Source organism: Cyanistes caeruleus, chromosome 9 (genome assembly GCF_971803275.1).
Source record: "Cyanistes caeruleus chromosome 9, bCyaCae1.hap1.1, whole genome shotgun sequence".
Classification (NCBI taxonomy): Eukaryota; Metazoa; Chordata; class Aves; order Passeriformes; family Paridae; genus Cyanistes; species Cyanistes caeruleus.
Genome location: NC_141709.1, coordinates 16,115,363 through 16,138,904, shown reverse-complemented (window position 1 = coordinate 16,138,904; position 23,542 = coordinate 16,115,363). Strand labels below are relative to the sequence as shown.

The following is a 23,542-nucleotide window of genomic DNA, read 5'->3' as shown; positions in this document are numbered from 1 at the left end:
CAGCTTTTTCCAAATTTAGAGAATTTTGCATATGGGATAGCTTATATTCATAATATTTTTCTTCTTCAGTATACACTGTAAAAAAACAAGCCTCCAACCTTCAATAGCCAGTCTAGCAAGGATGAAATCATACTGAGAAACTCTCAATTTATGACTCGTACCCTGAAGATGAAGGTTTTCTCTAGCAGAGATACTGCCCAAAATAGGGAGATTTTATACACTCTTCATGATGTTCAGTGACACATGCGGCAAATAATTTGTTCAGAAGGTAAAAAATCCAGAGGGAAAGAGAAGTGCCCTAATGTCCCCTGTAATACGACAGACCAGTGGTGCAGAGTGCTGTTGGTGCTGTGAAGAGACAATCTGCAGGCAGAAGATGCCCCGATGTCACAGCTGTAACTGCAGGCACACAGTTCTGAGCAGGCTACAAACAGCAGGCTTTCCTCAGGCAGCATCCATAGAATGTATCCATGCAATGCCTACAATGGTCACCATCCCTGCTCTTGGGACTACACACAGGAGAGATTTGTATATTCATTTTCCTGCTGAATTTGAAAGATTAAAAAGAAGTAAATTCAGCATTGGAGCAGAAGTGAATTTAAGGGAATGTTGGAATTTTTCTAAATTAGTATAAACAGGGGTTCTTCACTCTTTGGCCTGAAAATTCAATTTATTTCAATAAATCTATTTAAATTAAAACAGGAAAATTTGGAATTCTTAAAATGTGTCTCCTTATTCTTCTCTGACTGTTTTTGTTAATAGTGATATCTGAAGCAGACCGTGAAAACAGTATATTTACATATATATTTTATATACATATATTTATATATTTGAATATATATTTTATATTTATATGCACAAATGAGACTTTGAGTGAATATAGACGTAACAGCTTTTCACAGGGTAGTACATTAGTACATTCAGGACTTAAGACTATCATTTATTAAAATATCATAGCCCTGTAAAAAGAAGCAGTATGTAATCCCAGTAAAAATGTCTATTTTAATTACACCACCAGCAATTTGAAATTGAAAATTAGCATTTTAGAGTTCATTTTAGAGCTAAGGATGAGAGGTGCTAAAAACACACAGTGCCATATCATGCAGATTTTCCTCTTTGGCTAGCTTTGTTTCTGTGGTAATGGGAGTCAATTTTTTCTTCTCCTTTTTTAGTAGAAAACTATCAGGACCAAGTCAGTAATTTTTAAGGGGTCCATTATCCTGTTACAGAGACAGAAATGTAACAGGTTTTTTTAGGTATTTCAGAGCAAATGTAGCCCTGCACTGAGCCTGCATCTTATGATGCAGTTCATACCTGGGAGTTTAATCTTATTGTGCAGTTAAAATGACCAGTTCTTACCAAGAAAGGACAAGAAGTTTAACCCCCACAGATTTATCACATCTTTTATCCCTGTGAATCTGTGGGCAACAGCAGGGTCCATTTTGGAACAAGGAAGAGGGTCTCTGCAGTGAGCTGAATGCAGCATTTACCATGGTGGGGCAAAGAGCCATGAAATCAGTGCTGCCTGGTGTGCTCTCACAATTGCAGTGCAGATAAACCTTCACACAAACACAAGCTGCTATAACAAGAACTCTACTCAGTGAAATACGAGCTTGTGACTTCATATTTCCTGTGAAATGTAGTATGTGTGTGTTTCCACCACAAACAAATTTGACATGACATTAATTGAAGATATGCTGTAAAGACTGCAACTCTCAGTGGATCTTAGTTCAGTGCTATATATGTGGGATGCATTCTTTTCAAATTAATCCTGACACTCTAAGAGACAGACATTCCCTGGCATAACCTGGGGGAAAAAATACATACCAAGGCCTGGGTTTGTCCAAATTCAGTTATTTAACTTAGCCTCACCTAAGGGCTTCCAATTATAACTTGTTGACTACAAAAGTCAAAAATCAACAGAGCTTAGGGAGTACATTAGGTCCTCCTGAAACCTGAATTGCTTTCTGGAGATGCCTCATTTTTACAGAATGGGAGACACCCATTCTTTCCATTGACATAAGGAAAACTTGGGCACCGAGTATCAAAACTTGGGCAGAATTAATCTGTGCCCAAATATCTCACCCAGATATCTGCGGCCTCCCTGTGACATGGAAGAATACAGCACTAAGGGAGAGCAGTGTTGGACAACGAATGGGAGAACAGAACAGTGCTCATGAGACATCCAAAAACTTTGGGTACCCATCTCACTGGGAAGATAGCAAATTTAGTAAATAGCAAAATTACCTCTCTTTTCTTCTGTGAAAGACGTTTAATACAATTTTACTGTAAGTCCTTTTTTTCTTACACAGCTACTTTCATTAAATCCAGATTACTGCACTGCTGGGCTGATAGCATTAAAAAGAATTCCAGTTGACCATCAAACACTCCATAATGACCAGTTTTCTTTCCAGCATTATTAGGCTTTATATAAATTAAAATGCTGTTATTCTCCAGGTGATCTTATGTATTTTCATCACATCACATATCCCTGAGAATTTTTCATTATCGGTACCCAGACAGTCTTACCTTTTCAAGTAGGAGGGGGGGAAAACCTGACAGAGGAAGATGAAGACAACTTTATATATTTCAAAGTAAATATTCCCTTTGATCCTGCATCTTCAGAGCAACTGTCCCAGTTTTCCCAGATCTCATGTTAGGGGCAAACACACAGGACATTCAGAGAAATATGATCTTATAGGGTTCTTTGTCTATTTTGAATTTTAAAATTAATATGACCTAAGAAATATAGCAAATAAATGCCTAAAACACACATTGTAAAGGAGAGAGTATTTTGCTCTTATAAGGTGTTCCAAATGTTCTTCTGTCTTATAACCATACTGTCAGCTCTTTTACTCAGTGGAGCTCTACAAATTTGCTGAACTGGTAACCTTTTCTTTCTGTAATGTATATTCTGAAGAGACAAAAAAACCCAAAACACTAGACTATGTTCCCAGACCCTACTAGAAATAAAAAGAGCTGCTCTGAAACAGCAGGAAGCAATATTTGGTTCCTAGTGGGTTTTGCTCACAAGGTGGCTATGTTTTGAGTAGTTCCTGCCAGGAAGGTATTTTGAAAGATTCATTAGATGCATTGACTTCAGTCATATGCTATTTTCACTGGCTCAAAATAAAAATGAAGGCAGAATCAGGCAATTTTCTGGTTCAGAATCCAGCTGTCCTGATGGCATAGCTAATTAATTTAATAATAATCAAAGCACTCTAAACCAAGACAGTCTAGCAATTTCCAGTTGTCCATTATGTTTTTTGTTTCCCCTCATAATCAGACTTGATTGAGAGAAAATAGAAGGGAAAAATACATATATAATGCATATGAAGTCTGATCTGTGGTGGTATTTCCCTTCATTCAAGAAGAGAGACAGGATCATTTTCTCCTGGCTATGCCTTCCTTCCTTCCTTCCTTCCTTCCTTCCTTCCTTCCTTCCTTCCTTCCTTCCTTCCTTCCTTCCTTCCTTCCTTCCTTCCTTCCTTCCTTCCTTCCTTCCTTCCTTCCTTCCTTCCTTCCTTCCTTCCTTCCTTCCTTCCTTCCTTCCTTCCTTCCTTCCTTCCTTCCTTCCTTCCTTCCTTCCTTCCTCCCTCCCTCCCTCCCTCCCTCCCTCCCTCCCTCCCTCCCTCCCTCCCTCCCTCCCTCCCTCCCTCCCTCCCTCCCTCCCTCCCTCCCTCCCTCCCTCCCTCCCTCCCTCCCTCCCTCCCTCCCTCCCTCCCTCCCTCCCTCTCTCCCTCTCTCCCTCTCTCCCTCTCTCCCTCTTCCTCTCTTCCTCTCTTTCTCTCTTTCTCTCTTTCCCTCTTTCTCTCTTTCTCTCTCTCTTTCTCTCTTTCTCTCTTTCTCTCTTTCCCTCTTTCCCTCTTTCCCTCTTTCTCTCTTTCTCTCTTTCTCTCTTTCTTTCTCTCTTTCTCTCTCTCTTTCTCTCTCTCTTTCTCTCTTTTTCTCTTTCTTATGTTTTATAGTAATGATCCAACATTCTATGGTACTGAAGTGATGTAAGCAATACCAGTGGGGCAGGAAATATTACAATAAAGGTAATGCTTTGAAAGCTGAATCCAAATTTCAGAAAGGAACAGTCAAAAGATATCTTTAAAAAATCTCAGGCAATTCTAGACAAAACTGCCCTGTATGTATATCAAATAAATGTGAGTTTATTAATGCATCATTTAACCTTTTTCTCCCTTTTACCTTTTTTTTCAGCATAGAAAGGGACCATGGATTCATTTCAGTAAGCTGTTTCTTTAGAAAGACAAAGGAGTGCAGTTCCTCATTAAATACTTTAAAATATAGTTTGACTTAAGTTTTTACCTTCAGTTGGGCCCAGATTTTTTTCCTTTATGTGTAATAGAGTACTGATCTAAAAAGTCATCATATTAAAATAGTCAGGTTATACATGGTAGATTACTTGTATTGCAATATTGGGTACTTTCCATTAACCATAGCCACAAAATTTTTTCCTTTATTTCTTTACATCTCCTAAGAAAACATGAAGGAACCAAACACACATTTTTGCTTATTTGTTCTTGCTCAGCACCATCCTTCACTGAGCACCACATTTTGAAGGGATTGTGGCTGTTTTACTAAATACCATTAATGTCCCAGGCACTAAATAGAGCATAATTGGCTGAAAATTTTGGAGAGAGAATTACTAAGTGAAGATATAAAGGTTTCCCTTGATGTAAAGGTTTCCCTTAGGCATTCCAGTGGAACTTCTACTATGTGAGCTGGGCAATAACCAATATTTCCATGCACACCCTGCCTGCCCTCGTACAGAACAAGTTGATCAGGCTCAATTCTCATCAATAGCTCTCTCACAAACCAGAAGGAAAACAGCACAGCACAGGGGGCAGGTCAATATCCTCTGAAGGCATTGATGATATCAAGTATAACTGAGTAACTGATGTCATCTGCAGTATTTAATTGCAGGTGAGGATTCATTGGAGCAAAGAACTCAGCAGGATTCTTCCATCCAAGGTTTAGTAATCAAGACTGGAAGTGAGGGAAAACAACTGCTGTTGGTTTTCAAAAATTTTTACAGAGAATCTCTTGAGGGAAATGATGTTGTCCTGACATACTCATTACTGTAAAATTCATTCCAGATAAAAATAGCACTTAAAGTAGCATTTTACACCCAGGACTTTGAGGTTGAGGAAGTGGAAAGGTCAAAGATGAGGAACAGCTATGAATAGTTCCTTTTAATTTTTGCATTTAATGCAATATTAATGTATGTCCCATTATAACAGGAGTAATCTGCACTTCTCTGCTCTGTATCTTATCGAAATTCCTCTTTCTTGGGGTGGATTAACTAGTAGCAAATAACTCAGAAAAATGCTCTCTCCTTTTTCTTATGAAGTAACCTATTCTCTATAGATCTTGTGGTAGCAGGGGTGAGTTTTAAATCAATGCGACTTTCATCTACAGAGCCATGTGGGGATTGTCCTCTCTCCTATCCCTAGAGTCCACAGAACTCCTGAAGTAAAAACCCACAGAGGAATACTACACTTAACCTGGCAAACTTTTATTCTTACATGCCAGAGTTACGTTTTTAGGAATAGTTTTTATAAATCACAAGTGACTATAATTTTTTTTATATCATCACTTAAGAATAAGCTTCTATTTGTCCCATATTCATCAGTTTTCCAAAATAAAAAAAGCTGATCTTACTCAAAACTGATATCCAAGACATTTGATCACTACATTGCTAACACTACTGATTCATCATATCTTCATAACAGGAAAGAATTGGAAAAATAGCTGATGGATATAAAAAAAAGTCAGCATTTCTCTGCCAACTCTTATTTCTTGTCTTTCCTATTTTACATTTTAAAACACTCCTTAGAGATTCAGAATATATTGAGGAAAAAAGTACTTGAGAATTTAAGTATAGTAAAAGATGATAAATTATTACATACATAAAATAATCTTATGTGTTATGTTTAAAAGGAAAATCTATGAGATAATTCATAGAACGGTGCTAATAATAATAACTCCTGTTTCTTATTTTGTGAAATTTCCACATGAAAAATCATCCCATTGTGTCATTTAAAATGTGACATTGCATTAAAAAAGACACTAGCCACAGAAAATACCCATTGGAAGTCACAACCTCAGGTTCATTTTTTCCTAGGAGAACTTTATATATTATTTGGAAATTCTTCTGGAGACACAGAGCTAAGAATTGCTGTGTTGTCATTCAGTGGCAGTGTGACCGGGAGAGATTAGACAGAGGAGGGGTTGGACCTCTTGTTATCACACCTGATCCTAAAAATTCTAGGGACAGGAGAGTCCAATAGCTCCTCTGGGAAGAGGACTCAGTCAATGTGGTTAGAAATTGTACCCAACTGAGTATCTTTAGAGTTACAGAAACTCACAATAAAAGCAACAGACTTTCCTCTAATGGCCTCACAGTACTTGACTAATTATGGTTTACATAACACTCATACCATCTCCTAACACAGCAAAGGACATTATCTCCATTTTACAAAGGTTAAACTTCATCACAGAGAGTTTATGAGGGACAAAAAAAAAAGTGTGGAAAAAAGTTGATGACAGAAACAACAACTTTTTTATATTTTGTGCCAATGTCACCCTTCTTCTTTTTAGAAGTTGAGTTTATAATCCTATTTTTCTAGGTTTTGGGAAGATCCCTCCTGGAAAGAGCCACATAAATAGTGGAAAACTGAACCTCTTGAGAAACAAACTAAATACACACTATGAATTGTCATATGTAAAAATTAAGCAAACTGAAAAACAGACAAACTTTCCTCTGTGTAGAGATGTTATTTCATCAAACTGATGATGAAAATATTCCAGACAAGAATTGAGCCTAATTAATTGAGAATGCCCATGAAAACAAATAATTGTTTTGAACAAGGAGAGGTGAAGGTTGATCCCTTGTACCTGTCAATACCTCTCACCACATCTTTGATACACCAGATATCCATTACATATATTCTAAATAAAAGCTTGGGTCAACAGACTGGAAAAGTGTGCTTAGGTGACAGTTCACAATATTGATAGCAATGCACAGAAGCACATTTTATATGTATTTTCCCAGCACTTAAAAGCAATCAAATTGGATGGTATGAATTTGATGTAGAACAACATACCTGTATATCTGAGAAATCTAAGCAAGGGATTAGGGAAGCAGGACACTGGTGATCTGTTTGGAATTCCATCTCCATGCATAAACTGCATGTTTCTTCTGCCAAACCTTGCAATAAGAGATTCGGCTTTCCACTGTGTTCCTTATGTTACCCAGCTAAAGCGGTGTTTGAGCTGCCTGCACTGCAACACCCTACTGATTCCAGCACCCTGAGATTGCTATCCTGGATTCCATTAGCTGGTCACAGATAACATATACCGCCCCACACACAGCACTGGAGTTACTAGGATGAAAGAGAGGCTTCCTGGCTACAACTTCAGTCACTTTCTTGAAAAGCTCCATGCTAAAATGCTGAAGGACAAAGAGATAGAAGTACAGGACAAAACAGGATGGGACAAGACAGATGGGACTGCAGCCATACCTTGGACAGCTCCTCAGCGTCACTTCTGCCGGTGAACAGGGGACCGTGCCGCTGGACAGCCGTGACCTGAGTGCAGGTAATATTTCGAGGGCTATGGTAAACACAGGGCATGGGCCCAAGTAAAGAGAAGGGTGTCATATTGCTCCTCACTTGCAGGCTCAGTCTCCTGGTTTCTGCTTTGTGTCTCAAATAACCCCTGCCCTAAGCAGGGCTGGTTGGCTGGCAGTACACAGGAGACAGCACAGTAGAGAAAAAAAGAATTGGAGCGCTAGGGAGAAAGGTGCAGGGAGTTTGGAAACAGATATGCCAAAGGTATACAGAAGAGGGTGAAAACATTAAAATGGAAGAGTGGAAGAGCTGGATGACAGAAAACTACAAGCAAGGGAAGATGGGGAGGAGGCAAGAAAAGTAAGAAACTGTAGAAGAGGGAGCAAATAAGACATTGAGGTAGAAGAAAAGAAAATAAAAGGTTCATAGAAAATTGAGTGATAGAACTGGGATGGTGAAATGGCAAGGGAAATGGGGAAAATATGTGAAAGAGATACAAACAAGAGACACACAAGCAACTAGAGAACATAAAATAAAATGCGAACATACAAAAATGTGTGGCAAGAACTGAACTACTGAAACATGTAATCCATATGGGCAGCAATACCTGCTTCTGGAACATCACATCGAATCTCCAAACCTCTCACCTATATCCCAAGACAAATCAATACTTATTATTCCAGCCACCAATCCATTAACAAGTAAATGGACACACTTCAAGTCCTGGGAAAATGTTAATACTTTTCCTCTTAACAATGATCACATTCTTGAAATAAGAGTGATTTAAAATGTGGCATTTTAACCTGTTTCATTTAGAGGATAGGGGTATTCATTGCTTTTAATTTTGCTTTTGTGCTATAAATGAACTAGCTGATGACATCCAAGAGTCATAAACAATTCTGGTACCAAAGATGGTGACAGGGTTCATCTGCATATTCATCAAGTTGCGTGCACATAAACAAGAAAGTTTTGCTGATTACTTGCCTTACTTCTTCTACTACAGTGAAATTTATAACATTAGGATCTTTTAACAGCAGATAGACTAAATTCCAATGTGAATGAAAGGAACTATTCCCACACTCTTATTTAATTAACAATTAAATGTAGAATATTACATCAAAATAAACTTTTCTGTTACCAGAGCAGTAAAAATGTAGAAAGATTAGTTGAAACAAATTATTGCCATTAGAGAGACAGATGAGCCCATTCAAAGAACAGTAAAACCAAGTATTAAGCAGTTACGAAAATAATACCTCCTTCATTTATTTTCCTTGGATTTAGATATATAATTTGTCACTGGTCACAGTTCCCTATATATCACTAGAATTCGTATCCAGAAAGCATTCTACTGGAGCAGGAAGGCAAACAGTAGTAATGAAAAACACATGAAAATTACATTCTACCAAATAAGTACTTATATTGATATTCTGTTACCAAAGTCATTTAAACTCCAAACAAATAAATCCTTCAATCAACATAAATTAGCTCTTGGGAAAGATGAATAAAGCTACACTATTGTGTGTGTGAGTTAATCTGGAATTAATAACATTTTTGTAAGGTTTTGCTTTGAAAATTCATCAGTTTGCTTTTTATTTTGAGTTAGATTAAAGCTATCAATAATTATGTTTCAGTGCAACTCAGGGGTACTGCTGAAAACTGGTCAGAGTGATGTCCCTTTGTCCACAACGGGAGAACAGATTTTAATGAATTTCTGGTCTCTAATTAAGCTGCCATTTGAAATCCTAGTATGTAAAAATGCTCTGGGCCTTTTAAGATAATATCTCCGAGAAGGAATGCCTTATTTTTCATGGATTTGCAAGTGTTTGGATGAAGTTAGTTGTTCTTGAAGTTGTTTTAGCTCAACACAGTTTTACTAAAGCAAATCGCTAAGGGCTCCCTTAACCTACAATGATCTGTTGCCTCAGGCAATGCACAACTCCTTGCACCTCAGTTAACTGACAGCTGTTTGTCTGTCCATAAAAGCCATTTATTCCCACAGCATTCAAAAGGAACTTTTCCCCTTTTGTAGATCTCACCACCTAATTCATAAAGCGTCCCCTCAGGGCGGAACTCCCTGGAAATGGCAGCTGAATTTTGCTGAATTTGAGCTACACAGCTTCTACTCTCTACTGTATCTATAAAATCAATGACAAAAACTAATTCCTCCTAAGTTATATGAGCAAAGCTTTAGCCCCTCATTTGGGGGTTTCTTACACTGATATTACAGAAGCCACAAAGATGTCAGATCACCCTTTGGAGGCATTTCACTAGGCTGGGGGACACAGTGCAGAATTACAAAGCCAGAAGGAGAATTTTCCACCACCCAGTCTACAAAGCAGAGTCTGCAGGAGTTATGCTTACTGTAATATTTGGTCTTTCTGAATGCTTCCATGGAATGTTGTGCAGGCAACAAAGTCGAAGTGCACTTGAGCTAAGATAAACTTCAGTTTATCTTAGGTAACACTTTGAGCCCTAATTTCCCATTATTTTATATCATTTTCTCTATAGAATGTGTCAAATTCAGGAGCAACCACACAGAGGAAGACAGGTGCTGACTGGAAGAACCTGAAGCTAAAGGCACTCATTAAGCCATCAGATATGTCTAGTTTTTCAAAAACTTACTGCCACACTATGCCATGACCTGCACACAGCTCAAGCATACACAGTCTCCACTTCTGCTTGCCCTGTTGCAAAATCATCTTATATCTTCCAAATAACTTCATTTTTTTCTGCAAGTTACACCTAATAGTTACAATTCTTGAAACTCAGTGAGAACTCTTAATGGCTTGACAGTGTTTAAGATATTCTAGCCAGGAGAGATGAAGAACTGCACCAGAAGAATTACCCCTTTACATTATTGATATCTTATTATTTTTACAGTTGTCATTACAACTCTGTTCAGGCTTTGCACTCTGAACTTTAGCAAGATAATTCTATGGTGAGACCTGTTGACTGTTCACATCTACATTTCCATTCTTAATAGACTTTTCCACATTTAATTCAGTAATGGTTGATTTTAATAGTCTTCTAAGCATGATCACAAAGGGGCTGAAAGCCACCTGACAGCTCTTCACTCTCACATTACAGAACCAAGGTACAAAATTATTGTATAATCTCTTATATTTTTGCCCAAGTGTTAATTTTATAAAGAACACTGTCTCTGGGAATATTCAACTATTTTTTATAATCCATGTATTTCTATTCAACTTATTCATAGATCAGATTTTATTCACTTTTATTCTAACAAGATGATAGACTGATTCTTGTACCGTGCCATTTCTGCATTTACTCAACTTCTACTGACAATGAGTTTTTCTGTTGCCTGATGATATTGATTTTTTTCAAGGAAAATGTTATACAAATAATAAAATAAGTATTTCATGGTTTTCTCCTTTCTGTTAGTTCAGTCAGAGTTTTCTGGAGCTATACAATATAAATGTTAGTCCTGATATATATTGAGTGCTATTGTGGAATTGCAGTCATTTTTAGCTGATGTGATTTCACTCAATTGTCACATTGCTTTAAGACCTAATAAATACAAAACCCCATATTTATGTACATATGTACGCATTGGGTAGGTTTTTATGCCTTGGTTTTACTAACTAACAGTGAAAATTAATATTTAATAGTGTGAGACAGGACTTTTCTTCAGTTGTGAGTCTACGTCATTTGTGTCCTTGACAACAAACAGCACTATGATTACAGACTTCCAAAATAATAGATGTGCTCGTATGGAAGTTAATACCACACTTCAATATTATAAAAATAGAAGATTTTTGTCTCTTTTGAATTTGGAGCATTTAAGAACATTCTGAAAAATACAAGTTTTAGTATTTAAGATATTTTTCTGCTACCCCCTATGAATAAGACTATCTTGTGTTGTTACAATTCCCTTACTAAATTTCCTTTTCAAAGTCATGCATGCAGTTTGCCTTTCTCAAGGAATTTGAAACATGCATTTTTAATAAAAATTCTCCATTTTGAGAAGGAGTTTATTTAAGCTGAAAAACGTGACATCAGGATCTTGGATATGGCAAAACTGTGTTGAGAGGCAAGTATGTGCAGTGGTTAGAAAGGGATGGACTAATAAATATCAACAGTCTATTGCAGTCCTGAAAATGTCAGCCAAGTATACCAGTTCTTTTTGGACATGGTATTTCATATAGACTGCAGGGCAAAGAGAATTTCTGCTGCAATTCCAGCATTTCCATTTAGACAAATGGGTTTTGTCTAAATTGCATGACTGTAGTTTCTTACTCAAACTCTCTCTGCCTGAGCTCATGCACCAAATGGCTGATATCTAATTAGCTGGCTGTAACCTGCCCAGATTCAAGCAAAATATTTGTGACAGGTCATTGCACAATAATCCAGATTCATTTTTTGTTGATATCTACACAAAGTTGCTTTAAAGAGGCATTGATATTCCAGAAATGGGCTGGGAATTTCACATTCTGACATTTTCATGCCTTCATGCCTGTAACTAAGATCTTAAATACAGATGTGCGCAGGTAACCAAGAGTCTACCATTATCAGCACAGAAATAAACACGCACTGGGCACAGGCCAAGTGAACACAGAGTCAACATCAGCCAGCCACAAGGCAGCTTCACTAAAAAGCCACATAATCACCCAGACTAAATCTGACTTAAGGGAAAGCAGCCCATACAAACCACAGTCCAACATTATGCTTCTGCAGCCACATGGCTTGCAACCTATAACTTGCCTAAGGCCAGAAAATATGGGCATGTAAGTCTGAAAAATACTATGTGGATGTGTTCATAAATAATATTTTTAAAATATAATTTATATATAAATTATAAACATTATAAAACGTGAATATAAATTCACAGAAAAATGAACCTAGCAAGAGTCATGAAAAATATGCAAAATTCATTTTTCAAACCAAACACTACAGTGTAAATGGCAGCAGGAAAGCCAGGAATCATTCAGAGTCATCTGCTACTTTAAAGCTGTGACCTATATCTAGCAGCCAAGGAAAAGACATTAGAAGACAGAGCTTTACAACAACAGGAGATTATTAGGCATAGCAGAGAAACAATTGCTTGTTGTAATTACAACTTCAAAGCAGAATTTAACTCTCCCATCTGCACTGTGCATCTCTTTTGTATGTTTTGAACTAGTTCCACTATGAATCTCCCAGTGCTGTCACATGCCATCTATCCAAGAGTGCTGTGTGCTGCCAACACGGGATCTACGGATGGGTCAAAGAGGAAGATATTTCCCTAACATGAAAAAGCAAGGAAAAAGTCCTGCACTTGAAGAAAGCTAATGCAAGTGCTGATAATTAAGGGAATGCCCTTGATACAATTCAGCTGTAATTTTTCCCTTTCATAGCATTTATCACGTTCGTATGTAAGGTACCTTGTTTGCCTGCTGGAAAAGATGCTGCCATGTTGTCTGACATGAGCTTTGTCCTGGGAGCCAGAAGTTTTTTTCCTCTAAACAACAGACTAGACTGAGGTGGTTGCACAAATGATTAGAAAGCCTGTTCATAAAATATCCATAAAAAGGTATCTTTCTTATGACCAAAACAGTCTTTGAAATGAATGACTTAAATAAGCAACATCCCCTCACTTGCTCAGCCCAGATTTACCTATGGAATAACATGTGAATTCAATACACACAAGAAATTCCCCCAAACAGATTTTCTTGAGGGACTGGGGGAGTGGGGTGGGGTAGAGGAAAGAAAAAAATATATATACAAACACACATTGCTGCATTTTTGAATTCTGATATGGCAAGCAAAGCAGAACAAAAAACATCTGTCAGTTCCACACAGCAAAGCCCAGCTCCCATATGCCACCCTTTCTCATGAGAGGATTACTGTTTTAATATGCTGAGTTCACATCATCTATTCTGCATTTAGTGGGAAAACCAAACAAACAAAAGAAATAATCTATATAATATGATTTAACCCTGATCCATGCACACAGCCCCAGAAGTGGCCTTTCTGGGGGGAAATTATGAGGTGACCAGAAGAAAGCAGGTTTCCTTAGGCTACTAAGCAATGGTAACTGCAACTGCAGCTGCTGCTGCAGCCTCTGGCCAAACTTCTGCTTGCTAGAAACCCCCAGAACCACTCTCTGACCAGGTAATCTGCATAGCCATAGACTCACCAGCTCCTCTAAATCTTTGTCATAATATTTCATACTGCTTTTTCAAGTTGGTTTATTCAGTGATGTAACACTGGTCCCTGCTTCTGCAGTATCCTTTCTGTTGCCATGGAAGCAGTGAAACCACAGTCATTGCCTGTGTCCAGCACTTACCAAAGCCTGGGAGCAAAGGCAGACTTTGCTGCAGAGGGAAGACAGCACCTGGACAAAGAGACAGTGACCTGCAGTCACATTTAATGCAGTGTAACTTTGCCAGATTGTATTGGAAAATAATTTCAAATCATGTTTCTAACAACTGTGGCATCTTTTGTCTGCCTGACAAGCACAAAGAAAGGTGCTTTATTCACCTAAAGAAGTTTTACCAACAATGCTTCTTTAGGGGGCCAAATACTTGGGTCCAACTGAGCTCTAAAAAATCATCTTGCACTCTCCAGGGGCACCCACTGATTCCTAAGTTTTCTTTTTGTTGACGGAAGAATAAATCACTCCTAAAAACTCACTCTGGGTGAGTCAGAAGAGGCCTATAATCCACATCTATGAATTCCATCTTTTAGCTCTCCAGCTCCTTTAAATGCTTTTATGAACTTGATTTGTTTTGCTGAAGCAAAGCATAAACAAACAATTTTATGCTTTATGCTAAATGTTCCATGACACCTCTCTGAGTTTGCTTGAAGGTGGGTAGAAAAGCTGTCAGGAATAATGCAGATCCTGTTCATATGACTATCCGACACATAGATGCATTCGTAAGTCACACATCACCACACTTTCTTGTAAGACTATCACGACTGAAATGGACAGGAGGTGTTTCTGAATTAATTACCACTGACACATTTTCCTTTAGGAGATCGTGTGGATGAGAGTCATTGTGCTGGACTGCCCCTAGACAAACCCCAGGTGTCTACCAAAGCCTCTCCATCACTGCTCTCCTCAGCTTGAGAGGGGACAGAAAATATAACAAAAGGCTCATGGGTCAAGAAAAGAATAGAGAGATATCACTCACTAGTTACTGTCTTGGGCAAAACAGACTAGACTTGGTGACATGAGTTTAATTTAGTATCAATTTGTTAGCAAATTTATTGCCAATCCTATTGGCAGCAAGGAATCCATTGCTGGCAGCACACCAAGGCTGAAATGGTGAAGCGGTGCCTTATCTGTACGTTGGTTACTTATTCTTGAGAAAGCGGTTGTTGTAGCTGAGTCTCAAGTGAGAACCTACATGAAAGCCCAGAGAGAAGGTGAGAAATGCACCCTAGACATGTCCATACTTACTTATCAATGTCACCTTTAGAGCAGTGCGAGACAGACCTGCCCCACGCTGGGACGCAGGCATGGGTGAGCCTTCTCTCTGACTAGAATCACGTAGCTGCCAGTCACTGAGCCAGCCATGCCAGAGCACACTGACAGTAGATGTGGCAGCTGTCCAGGTCACAGGTTTCCAGGAGCACCTGATGCCTCTTTGTGAGGCTGGGGATGACGAACAGTTCTTTTGTAGAAGGTGTGCTGTGAGTGAGGAGCTGTGCCACCAGGTGAAGGAACTATAAGAAGTGGACAGGCTACTAAGTATTTGAGCAAACGAGTGGGAGATAGATTGATTCTTTTCAGAGACACTACAGTCTCAAGATTTTTGGAGGTCTTGAACCTCCAGTGTAGTGGAGAAGCAGGTGGACTGAGAACCCTACAGGGTAATTAGTCAAAGGACTGTTAGTCAAGGGTCTGTTAAAGATGAAGGCTGGAACTGGGTCACTGTGCATACCAGGAGGAAGGCTCATCTTCCTTCTCAGCATTTGACTGGCTCAGGGAAGTTGTCAGAGCCCCAAGCCTGACAGAGTTCAAGAAGCATTTGGACAATCCTCTCGGGCTCATGGTGTGACCTTTGGAGATGGTCCTTTGCAGGGCCAGGACTTGGTCTTGATAATCCTTGTGGGTCCCTTCCAACTCAACATGTTCTGTGATTCCATGGCAAGGTCTATCACTGACAAAAAGCAACCACTTCAGCTAACTCACATATAACCCCTCTCCTAGCTCTATCAGAAACAAACACAGAGAATTAGCACAACTCTTCCTGCCCTTCCAGCAGTCACACAGCTTGTATGGTATCCTTCCCACCGGACACAACTTTATAGGGTGTTTGTAGACTACAGGCTAGCTATTACCTTTTGTTTCACTGTACCTATCATAAATGCACTCTTAACAGGCCTTTAGGCAGTCCAATGATAAAATATAATTTATAGGAGGAATTTTTCCAATTTCTAAAGTTACATCATAATATGAGTTTTTTTGGTTCATTTTGACAGAGAAGCACCTGATCCCCCTGATTTGCCCAGAATGAAGCAATTGTGTGTGAAACAGACAGAACAAGTACTCTTGAATAATTTTTATTAGAGTGTGCTGATCCTTTTCAAGCCAGATTCATGATTTCACAACAATCAAGGCTGATACAGTAAATGCAATTGAAATGGTATCACTCACTACCCACTCTTCCCAATAATATATTTGGCAAGAACAAAATCTTATAACAGCTCCTCAGCTCTTGGTATTTTACTTGGGATGACCCACCAGCAAAATTAACAAAAAGAATCTTATTTTATTTAAAAGTTAGTCTTGTACTGATGAGTATGAACCACTACTGGACATCCCTACACCACTTAATTTCCTGGAATTTAGTGCTGATAGACAGGCACGAACAGCTCCTCTGTTCCCAGTAACCCCCTTGACTACCTCCACTACATGCAGGCCCCTGACCTGCCTTTTACGTGGCTACCAGCAATTGCCCTGACTCCTGAGCCGGCAGAAACTCTGTAAATCTTTCCTAACAGAGTTAAGACAAGAATATGTGTTGGTATGGCAACATGTGGTGCAGCTCTGAAAAGTCTTTTTCAATGATTTGGAGTCAGACTACAGATTTGCCTTCCACACCTGCCTGCAGGCATGAAGCACGTTTTTGATTTTGCCCTCTCATGTAGCTTGTCTACTCAGTGCAGAGCATGGATTGGCATATCCACTCTGGATAAATGAAAAGAGAACAGATAGAAAAGAAAAGGGGCTGATGAGACTCTTCACCTCCATTGCCATAGCAGCTAAAATACTAGCAACCATCTGAACAAGAACAGCAGGTAATTTCTATTTTCCCCCAAAAGGAGAAAGACAGGAAATAAACAATGACTGCTTGAGTCACACTGTTCTCCTTGTACATTAAAGCTGAACATCACAACGCAAGAATCAGCTTTTAGGTACAAGACAACTTTTACAGACCTTATTAATGCGCTACAAAGAACAAAAATGCTCTTTCACGAAGAATTTCCGCAGGCTGTATCCAGGGTACCTCTCATTGACATCAACAGGAGCTTGCCTGAGAAAAGGCTGGAAACTTTGATCCATAAATAGGATCTTAGCACATTTCACCATGGAAACAATTGCTCAGGTTAATTCTGTTCTGTTCAAGACTGTAGCAGAAACTGCACCAGATACTTCAGGGATCAGAGAAATCACATGCCTCGGTATTGCACATGGGGTTGAAGAGCTCAGTTTGGCTCAGTCCCAGTCACACTACTCCCCCTGACTGGCACTAAGACTGAGGTGAGCTGTCATTAGCATCCTGATTTCCAAAAGAGAACACCTGCGAGAAGAGAACATTGGTTGTATAGGAATGCTATTCCCTGGAGCCTTCTACCACTCTGTTTCAGAAAACATATTTCCCAGAAACAAGATAAACGCAGCAGACTCCTCAAGGTGCATCCCGACCACCCCGGCGGCCGCAGGGATCCTGCTGAGAGCTCTCAAAGCCGTACGTGCGCGCACAGATCCGCCGCAGGCCGAGCGGGCGGTGTGTGCGCGCTCGGCGCGGGGCTCCCCCGGGCGCGGTGCCGGCCGGCCCGGCACGAAGGAGTTAAGCTGGCCGGGACCCCCGCCCGCCGCCGAGCGGCTCCTGACGTCAGCCCCGCGCAGGGCGCAGCGCTCGGCGCGGCGGCGGCGGCGGGCGGAGGAGACCCGCGGCGGGCGGGCGGCTGCGAGCGGCCGGGGCAGCGCTTGGCCGCGGGGCCGCCGCCCGCAGCCCCGCCAGCATGTCCGCGAAGGAGCGGCAAAAGGGCAAAGTGACCAAGGACAGCGTCACCCTCCTGCCCTGCTTCTACTTCGTGGAGGTGAGTGGCCGCTACGCCGAGCGGGCTGGCCGGGGGCTGGCGGCGGGCGCGGGGAGCGGAGCCGATCCGCCGGGAGCGCCGTGCGCCCGCGGACAGCCAGCTCGCCCCGGTGCTCTTTCCGCACCGTCTGATGCAAAACCCTTACGTGACGCTTTGGCTCACCGAAATCGGCATCGAAGCTCCCTATAAGGAGCAGGCATAAATTAAGCTCATCTTTCGAGCCTTTTGAAGCAGGAATTATTTCTAGGAATTACTCGGAACATGAAGGGGTTGCTCAACTGAATGGGGCTATGTGCTTGGGAACCTCTCGGGAGGAAGACATGTTTCAAGAAGGGCTGGCTTCCAGGCAAACGCCGCTCGCATTGCTTTGATAGAATAAAAACCACGTTCATAAGGGAACGCTTAGATAAAGAGAAATGTTCTCAATAGGTAATCACTGATATATTTTTACTGACCCCTGAAGTATGAGTTTCCTCTATCAGAGCTGAAAATGTCTGTTTGGAAAACAGAATAAGGTTCCCGGCACATCTTCTAGGGCAAAACCTGCTATGGCTGCTCAGCTGGTAGCAGGTGGAGTTGCAGAGACACTGGCTGCTTGGTGTGTCACTTGGAGGCACTTAGCCTCCCTGGAAAGTACAGTCACTTCTGGAAGACCATGATTAGACACAGTTTAAGCTTGAAGAAACCATTGTGATGTGGATTTGTTTAACGGCACAGCAGAAAGAGGAAGGTAAAAATGTTTTATGGGTTGAGTAAGGTGTTTCATGTGACCCTACTCACAGGGAAATGAGCTTGAGGCACTTTGAGGTACCTAACTTAGATAGGAAACAGATTGTGAAAATAATGTGAAGAATCTAATGGTAAAACACGGTGTAAATAAACTATACCTGTCACTCAAAAGCAGAATATATATATATATATAATACTTAATATATAAAAAATATTGAAATATAAGCATAGGGTGAAATATATTTTTCATATGAATATGAAACAAAATATATTTTCTCTCAGATGCTCTTGAAGGGCTCTGAAGGTTCTCTAGAAGGTAGAAGGGGGTTGGGTTCAGAAGGAACTTTAGGTAACAGTGGGGTGTCTGTTCTGTAAGCACCTGGATATGGTCAGCAGCAAGCACTAAGCTGCACCAGCTGGAAAGCTTAACAGAGACTGGTTATATGGAAGCATCAAGCTCATCCTATCAATGTGATTAGGCCTGCTCAAGGAAAGCCCCTTGATGGAAGGCACTTGTACCATATATTTTATATTACTTTGCATTAGGAGGGAGAAGTCAAGCTTGGAGAAGCCCCTAAGAAAGGGTAAGGGGCTTCTTCACTCTCTGTGCTCTCCTTGCTGCTTTTGGAATCCATGCAGGAAGGGTGGTTGCTGTACTTCAGCCTGAGCAGGACTCTAATGCTGGAAATGATATAGTGGTCCTGCAAGACACAACAGAACTTGTGCTCTTAGGTGGGCTGTGCTTTGGCCTGCAGCAAGATGGGATGAAATGCAGAGCAATAGTACAAAGTGTGTGCCTGCTGCTCTTAAGAGTTGCCTTATGTAATACTGACTGCATACATACACTTTCCCTAGAAGCTCCCTGCAGCTGTTCCAAAGAATAAGGTAAAGGATTCTGTGAGCAGTAAAGAACCTACACTGAGCTCTGCTTTCAGTTCCCACATGAGGCAGGAGAGTTCTCCACTTAGGTCTGGAATGTTAGGTCCTTCAGCAAGACATTTCAAGCTTCATTTAAAAACAGGTGGAGATCTTTCCAACACCCAGTTGCTCTGAGGTAGTCAAAGTCCTCAATTAACAGAAAGGTCTCTTAATGAACTTTTAAAGCTTCTATGTTATTCAGTCACAGGAGCAGTCAAGAGCCTGTGTGAGCCCTTCCCCACCAAGAGTAATTTCTAATAATTGAACTGCAGACTTACAGCCCCTCTTGAACTGAAAAGTAAAAGCAAAAGAAACATCAAGAGAAAAGCTGACTGCAGTACACCTAAACCTAAAGGTTGATTTGGAAACTTTTTGGTGAGTTATCAGCCCTGTCCCATTACGTAGCAGGAGGATTTGAAACCATTTCCCACTTTTCAGTTGAGTACTCAAATCATTTAGGTGAAAGATTAACAACAATTCATGTGATACTTGAAAGGAGCATGTAGCTTGTGTTCCCTGTGAACGCCCACTCCGCATTTGCACACATGCGCACTAATTCTAATCAGACTAACGAGAATGCCTTTATAAAGCTTTGGAGCACAGTAAATGCCAGCACTTCAACAGCATCAGGGAAAGGACATGATGACTTAAAATCTTCTGTTGTGATTGGCTCAAACAGAACCAGGTTAAGTTGTACTCCATAAAGAGGGATTTATTTAGAGATCATTTAATTGCAGTGAGAAGTTTGCAAGCGTAAGGGATAGAGGAGTCACCCAGTATGGTTGATGGCCATTACCATGTAATAAGGATTTCTTTTGTAGGTAGGAGGTAAGGTCCTAATGCAATCCAACAACAGTCAACTACTTAAACCCAAAATTTACCTACTTTAAATAAGGCTTTCTGAATTTAAATCTTTTACTTTCATAAATGGATGGTAAGAAGCAGGCTTTCAACATCTTGTCTTTGAATACTGTCAATTCTTTTATGCTTTTTTTTTCTTTTAGCACTCACCCACTTTTATTCTCTCTCTCCTGTTCATAGCAGACAGTGCCTTCCCACTCTGAATTGCAACAAAAAAACCCATAGCCCATTAAGTTTCCACCTTCAAACAAGAAAAGTAGGGCTTGCTGACATCCACTTTCCAGCAAGACCTATTTAGGAGGTCTAGGCCCAAGGAAAAACACATTGTTTAGAAAATACATTTCTAAAAATGTGCTTGTTTTTTCCTTTTGAATGCTAGACAAAAGCATAGACTTGGGAAAAAAATGTTGAGTTGAAAGTAAAATTTTTTTCAGCATGGTAGGAAAGGGATGTATTCATGTTATACAAATGAAATATACTTTAAAGAGTGAAATGAGTGAAATAATACATGTAACAATCAATATAATGCAGGCATGCAGAACCTTAGAAACAGCAACAAATACAGTTCTGACACTTAGGGGTTTCAACAGTTAAGATCCATATGAATGTATTATGAATGAGATTAACTCCAGTAAACAAATGTGTTTAGTGGCAGTGACTTTCAGGCTTAGATAAAAATATGATTACATAGAATGTAGGCAGGCCAACTGCCCTGGAGAAAAGGAGACTGAGGTAAGACCTCATAGCTGTCTGCAGCTTCCTCACAAGAGAAAAGATGAGGGGCAGGTACCAATCTCCTCTCTGGTGATAAGCAACAGGACCCAAGGTGGGAAATTTCGTCAGGGGAGGTTTAGGTTGGACATTACACAAAGGTTCCTCACCTAGAGGGTGGTTGGGTTCTGGAACAGGCTCCCCAGGGCAGTGATCACAGCACCAGCCTAGCAGAGTTCAAGAAGTGTTTGGACAGTGCTGTTGGGCACATGGTGTGACTCTTGGGGATAGTGCTGTGCATGACCAGGAGCTGGACTTCAGTGGTCCTTGTGGGTCCCTTCCAACTCAGGATATATTCTATGAACTTACAAAGTCAAACTGGCAGGTGTTTACAACAAAAATAAAACTAACATGCTCCTCTTAAGATCATTGGAGGTAGTCTTTATTTCCATGGGAAAAGCAAAAAGAGAATCAGGCTAGAGCTTTGAAAGACAGGGAAATGGAAAGAAAATGAAGAGACAACTTCTGAAAAATGTGGATGGGTCATTCTCTAAAAGCATTAGAGGCAAAAAAACATTATGATGTAAATCTCAACACATTTTTAATTACATGTTTTCAAGTTTCATTACTCATAAAGTAAAATAACTTGATAACTTATCCTGTGTCTCCTAAGAATGTTTTAGAGGTTATTTTAAAGGACTGGCAATAGTTCTGCTTAGCAGAACCTCTGATGAGCACACACTCCCAAGAGCTGAATAATTTTAGATTGCCTTGTGCACACTTACCTGAAGGACATGGTAATCATCACCGTCAGGCAGTTAGGCCTCTTTTATTCCTAATTATGCTTACAGCATTTTAGGGTTCTGTATGGGTTATCTGAATTTCATTTGCATAGTTGAGAAAGACAAAGCTTTCCATGAAAATTCATAGTCCCTCTGGCCTAGTGGAAATTACTTTTCATGATAAAAAGTCTACATACCTCTGGGAGATCTTGAAAATAAGTATTCCTGGAATAAGTTTCGGGTTTTGTTAACTGACTTTGTTTTCAGCATATTCGGAGTATATCATTATTATATTCACTTAGAGAAGAAATATTGATGTCTTGAATTTTAATGTCAATCTGGAAGACTTCCAGAGTTATACAGTTTCCATTCCTGGCAGAGTGGTCACACTTTGGAGTCAGGAAAGACAGATTTCTCTCTGTGAAGGAAATAGACTGTCTTTACTCATGCTCTCCCATTTCAAGAACTCTTGGTTTAAATCCTGTTCTCATGGAAATTGCATAAATTTTGCTTTTGACTTCGGTGGCATTACTGCTTCATCCAGTGCCTAATATGTGGGAAAGCAAAAGGTCAAGGTGTTGTCAATCTGCATGACTCAATACATTTATTCTCCAGCTTAATTGTTTTGTTGTAGCACAGCCTTCATCTGCTGGTTGTGTAACTTCCAGGGATTAAAACTGGAGATATTCTAGATGCTGTCCCTTGTGCAGTTAAATTTTCTTCCTTATGTTGTCTTCTAGAATCTGTGTTACGAATGCATATGGATACAACTTCTTTTTCTACATTTTCCAGAGTTCAGTCAGACCTTAATCAGTTTGGAAATACTTCTTCTAGTAGTAGAAAAACACTTACTTTCCTTGTTCCCCAAAGGAGCTGGAATTCTAGCCAGCAGAAAGCACAAAGATCTGTTATCATTGCAGAACTCCAGGCTGCAGAACTCAGGAGGTCATGAGACCCAACTGGAATAAATGCAAGGGACAAGTGTCTCAGTAACAGGTGCTTTTCCTCCTTTTGTTTCTAATTTACACTGAGAGAGCTGGGCTTGAAACATCATTTGATACTCAGTAGCACTTCTGAATCACATCTGGAATGCTTTTCAGCTGTTCAGCCATGCATGACCCACAATATTTAAATTACAATGACCTGCAAGTCATGTATAGGTGTGACTGCAAAAGACAAAAAAAATCAGGGGAGCGCAGTGATTAGAATAAGAGAGAGAATAGGAGGTAGGAATAAATCTTTCTTCCTAAGAATGGGATGTTTGGATCTAATGTAAAAATTAAACTCTAATGCTGTGCCTTGGAGGCACAGTGGAGTCATATTCCTCTCTAGATTGGCTTTCTGTTAAATTAACTGGGGGCTGCACCCAGCAAAGATCCCCAATGGCAGAAGATGAAATTATCCCTTTGCTACTGTCAAAGTAGCATAATATATTCTAAATACATCTTTTTCTCTCAAAAGAGTCAACCATGTGTGAGAGAAGGAGAAATACACTTAGCTGTGTGCTCATTGAGCTGACCCAGACATGTGGCTGACTCTCAGAGTATAGATGTCAGTTGTGTTTATAAAGCTGCATTACAGACCAATATCCCCAAAATTAGGGGGCTGTCTGAGACCTGAGGAGGCTGCTGTGCATTCAGAGCAGCTGTATAATTCGTGGGCCAAGTGATCAATGTTGCATCCCTCCCA

At 40.1% G+C, this 23,542-nt stretch overlaps 3 protein-coding genes across 10 annotated transcripts in view; 1 reads left to right on the top strand and 2 right to left on the bottom strand.

Moving 5' to 3' along the window:
* Window positions 1-22,126, bottom strand: part of PLPPR5 (phospholipid phosphatase related 5) — a 141,362-nt gene extending 119,236 nt beyond the window's left edge. For both annotated transcript variants that reach the window (XM_086841846.1, XM_086841844.1), the window contains exon 1: window positions 22,051-22,126. The gene's annotated coding sequence lies outside the window, so the exon portion shown is untranslated. The remainder of the gene's footprint in view (window positions 1-22,050) is intronic.
* PLPPR4 (phospholipid phosphatase related 4) overlaps window positions 17,673-23,542 on the top strand; it is a 31,552-nt gene continuing 25,682 nt past the window's right edge. The window contains exon 1 of the mRNA XM_023931877.2: window positions 17,673-17,852. Within this exon, the coding sequence (XP_023787645.1) occupies window positions 17,775-17,852 (78 nt within the window). The 5' untranslated portion in view covers window positions 17,673-17,774. The remainder of the gene's footprint in view (window positions 17,853-23,542) is intronic.
* FRRS1 (ferric chelate reductase 1) overlaps window positions 21,492-23,542 on the bottom strand; it is a 157,196-nt gene continuing 155,145 nt past the window's right edge. For 3 of the 7 annotated variants that reach the window (XR_015273735.1, XR_015273731.1, XR_015273733.1), the window contains one exon: window positions 21,651-23,019. The gene's annotated coding sequence lies outside the window, so the exon portion shown is untranslated. Of the gene's footprint in view, window positions 23,020-23,542 lie in introns of all 7 variants that reach the window. The other 4 variants (XR_015273730.1, XR_015273734.1, XR_015273737.1 and 1 more) reach the window with 2 other exon arrangements.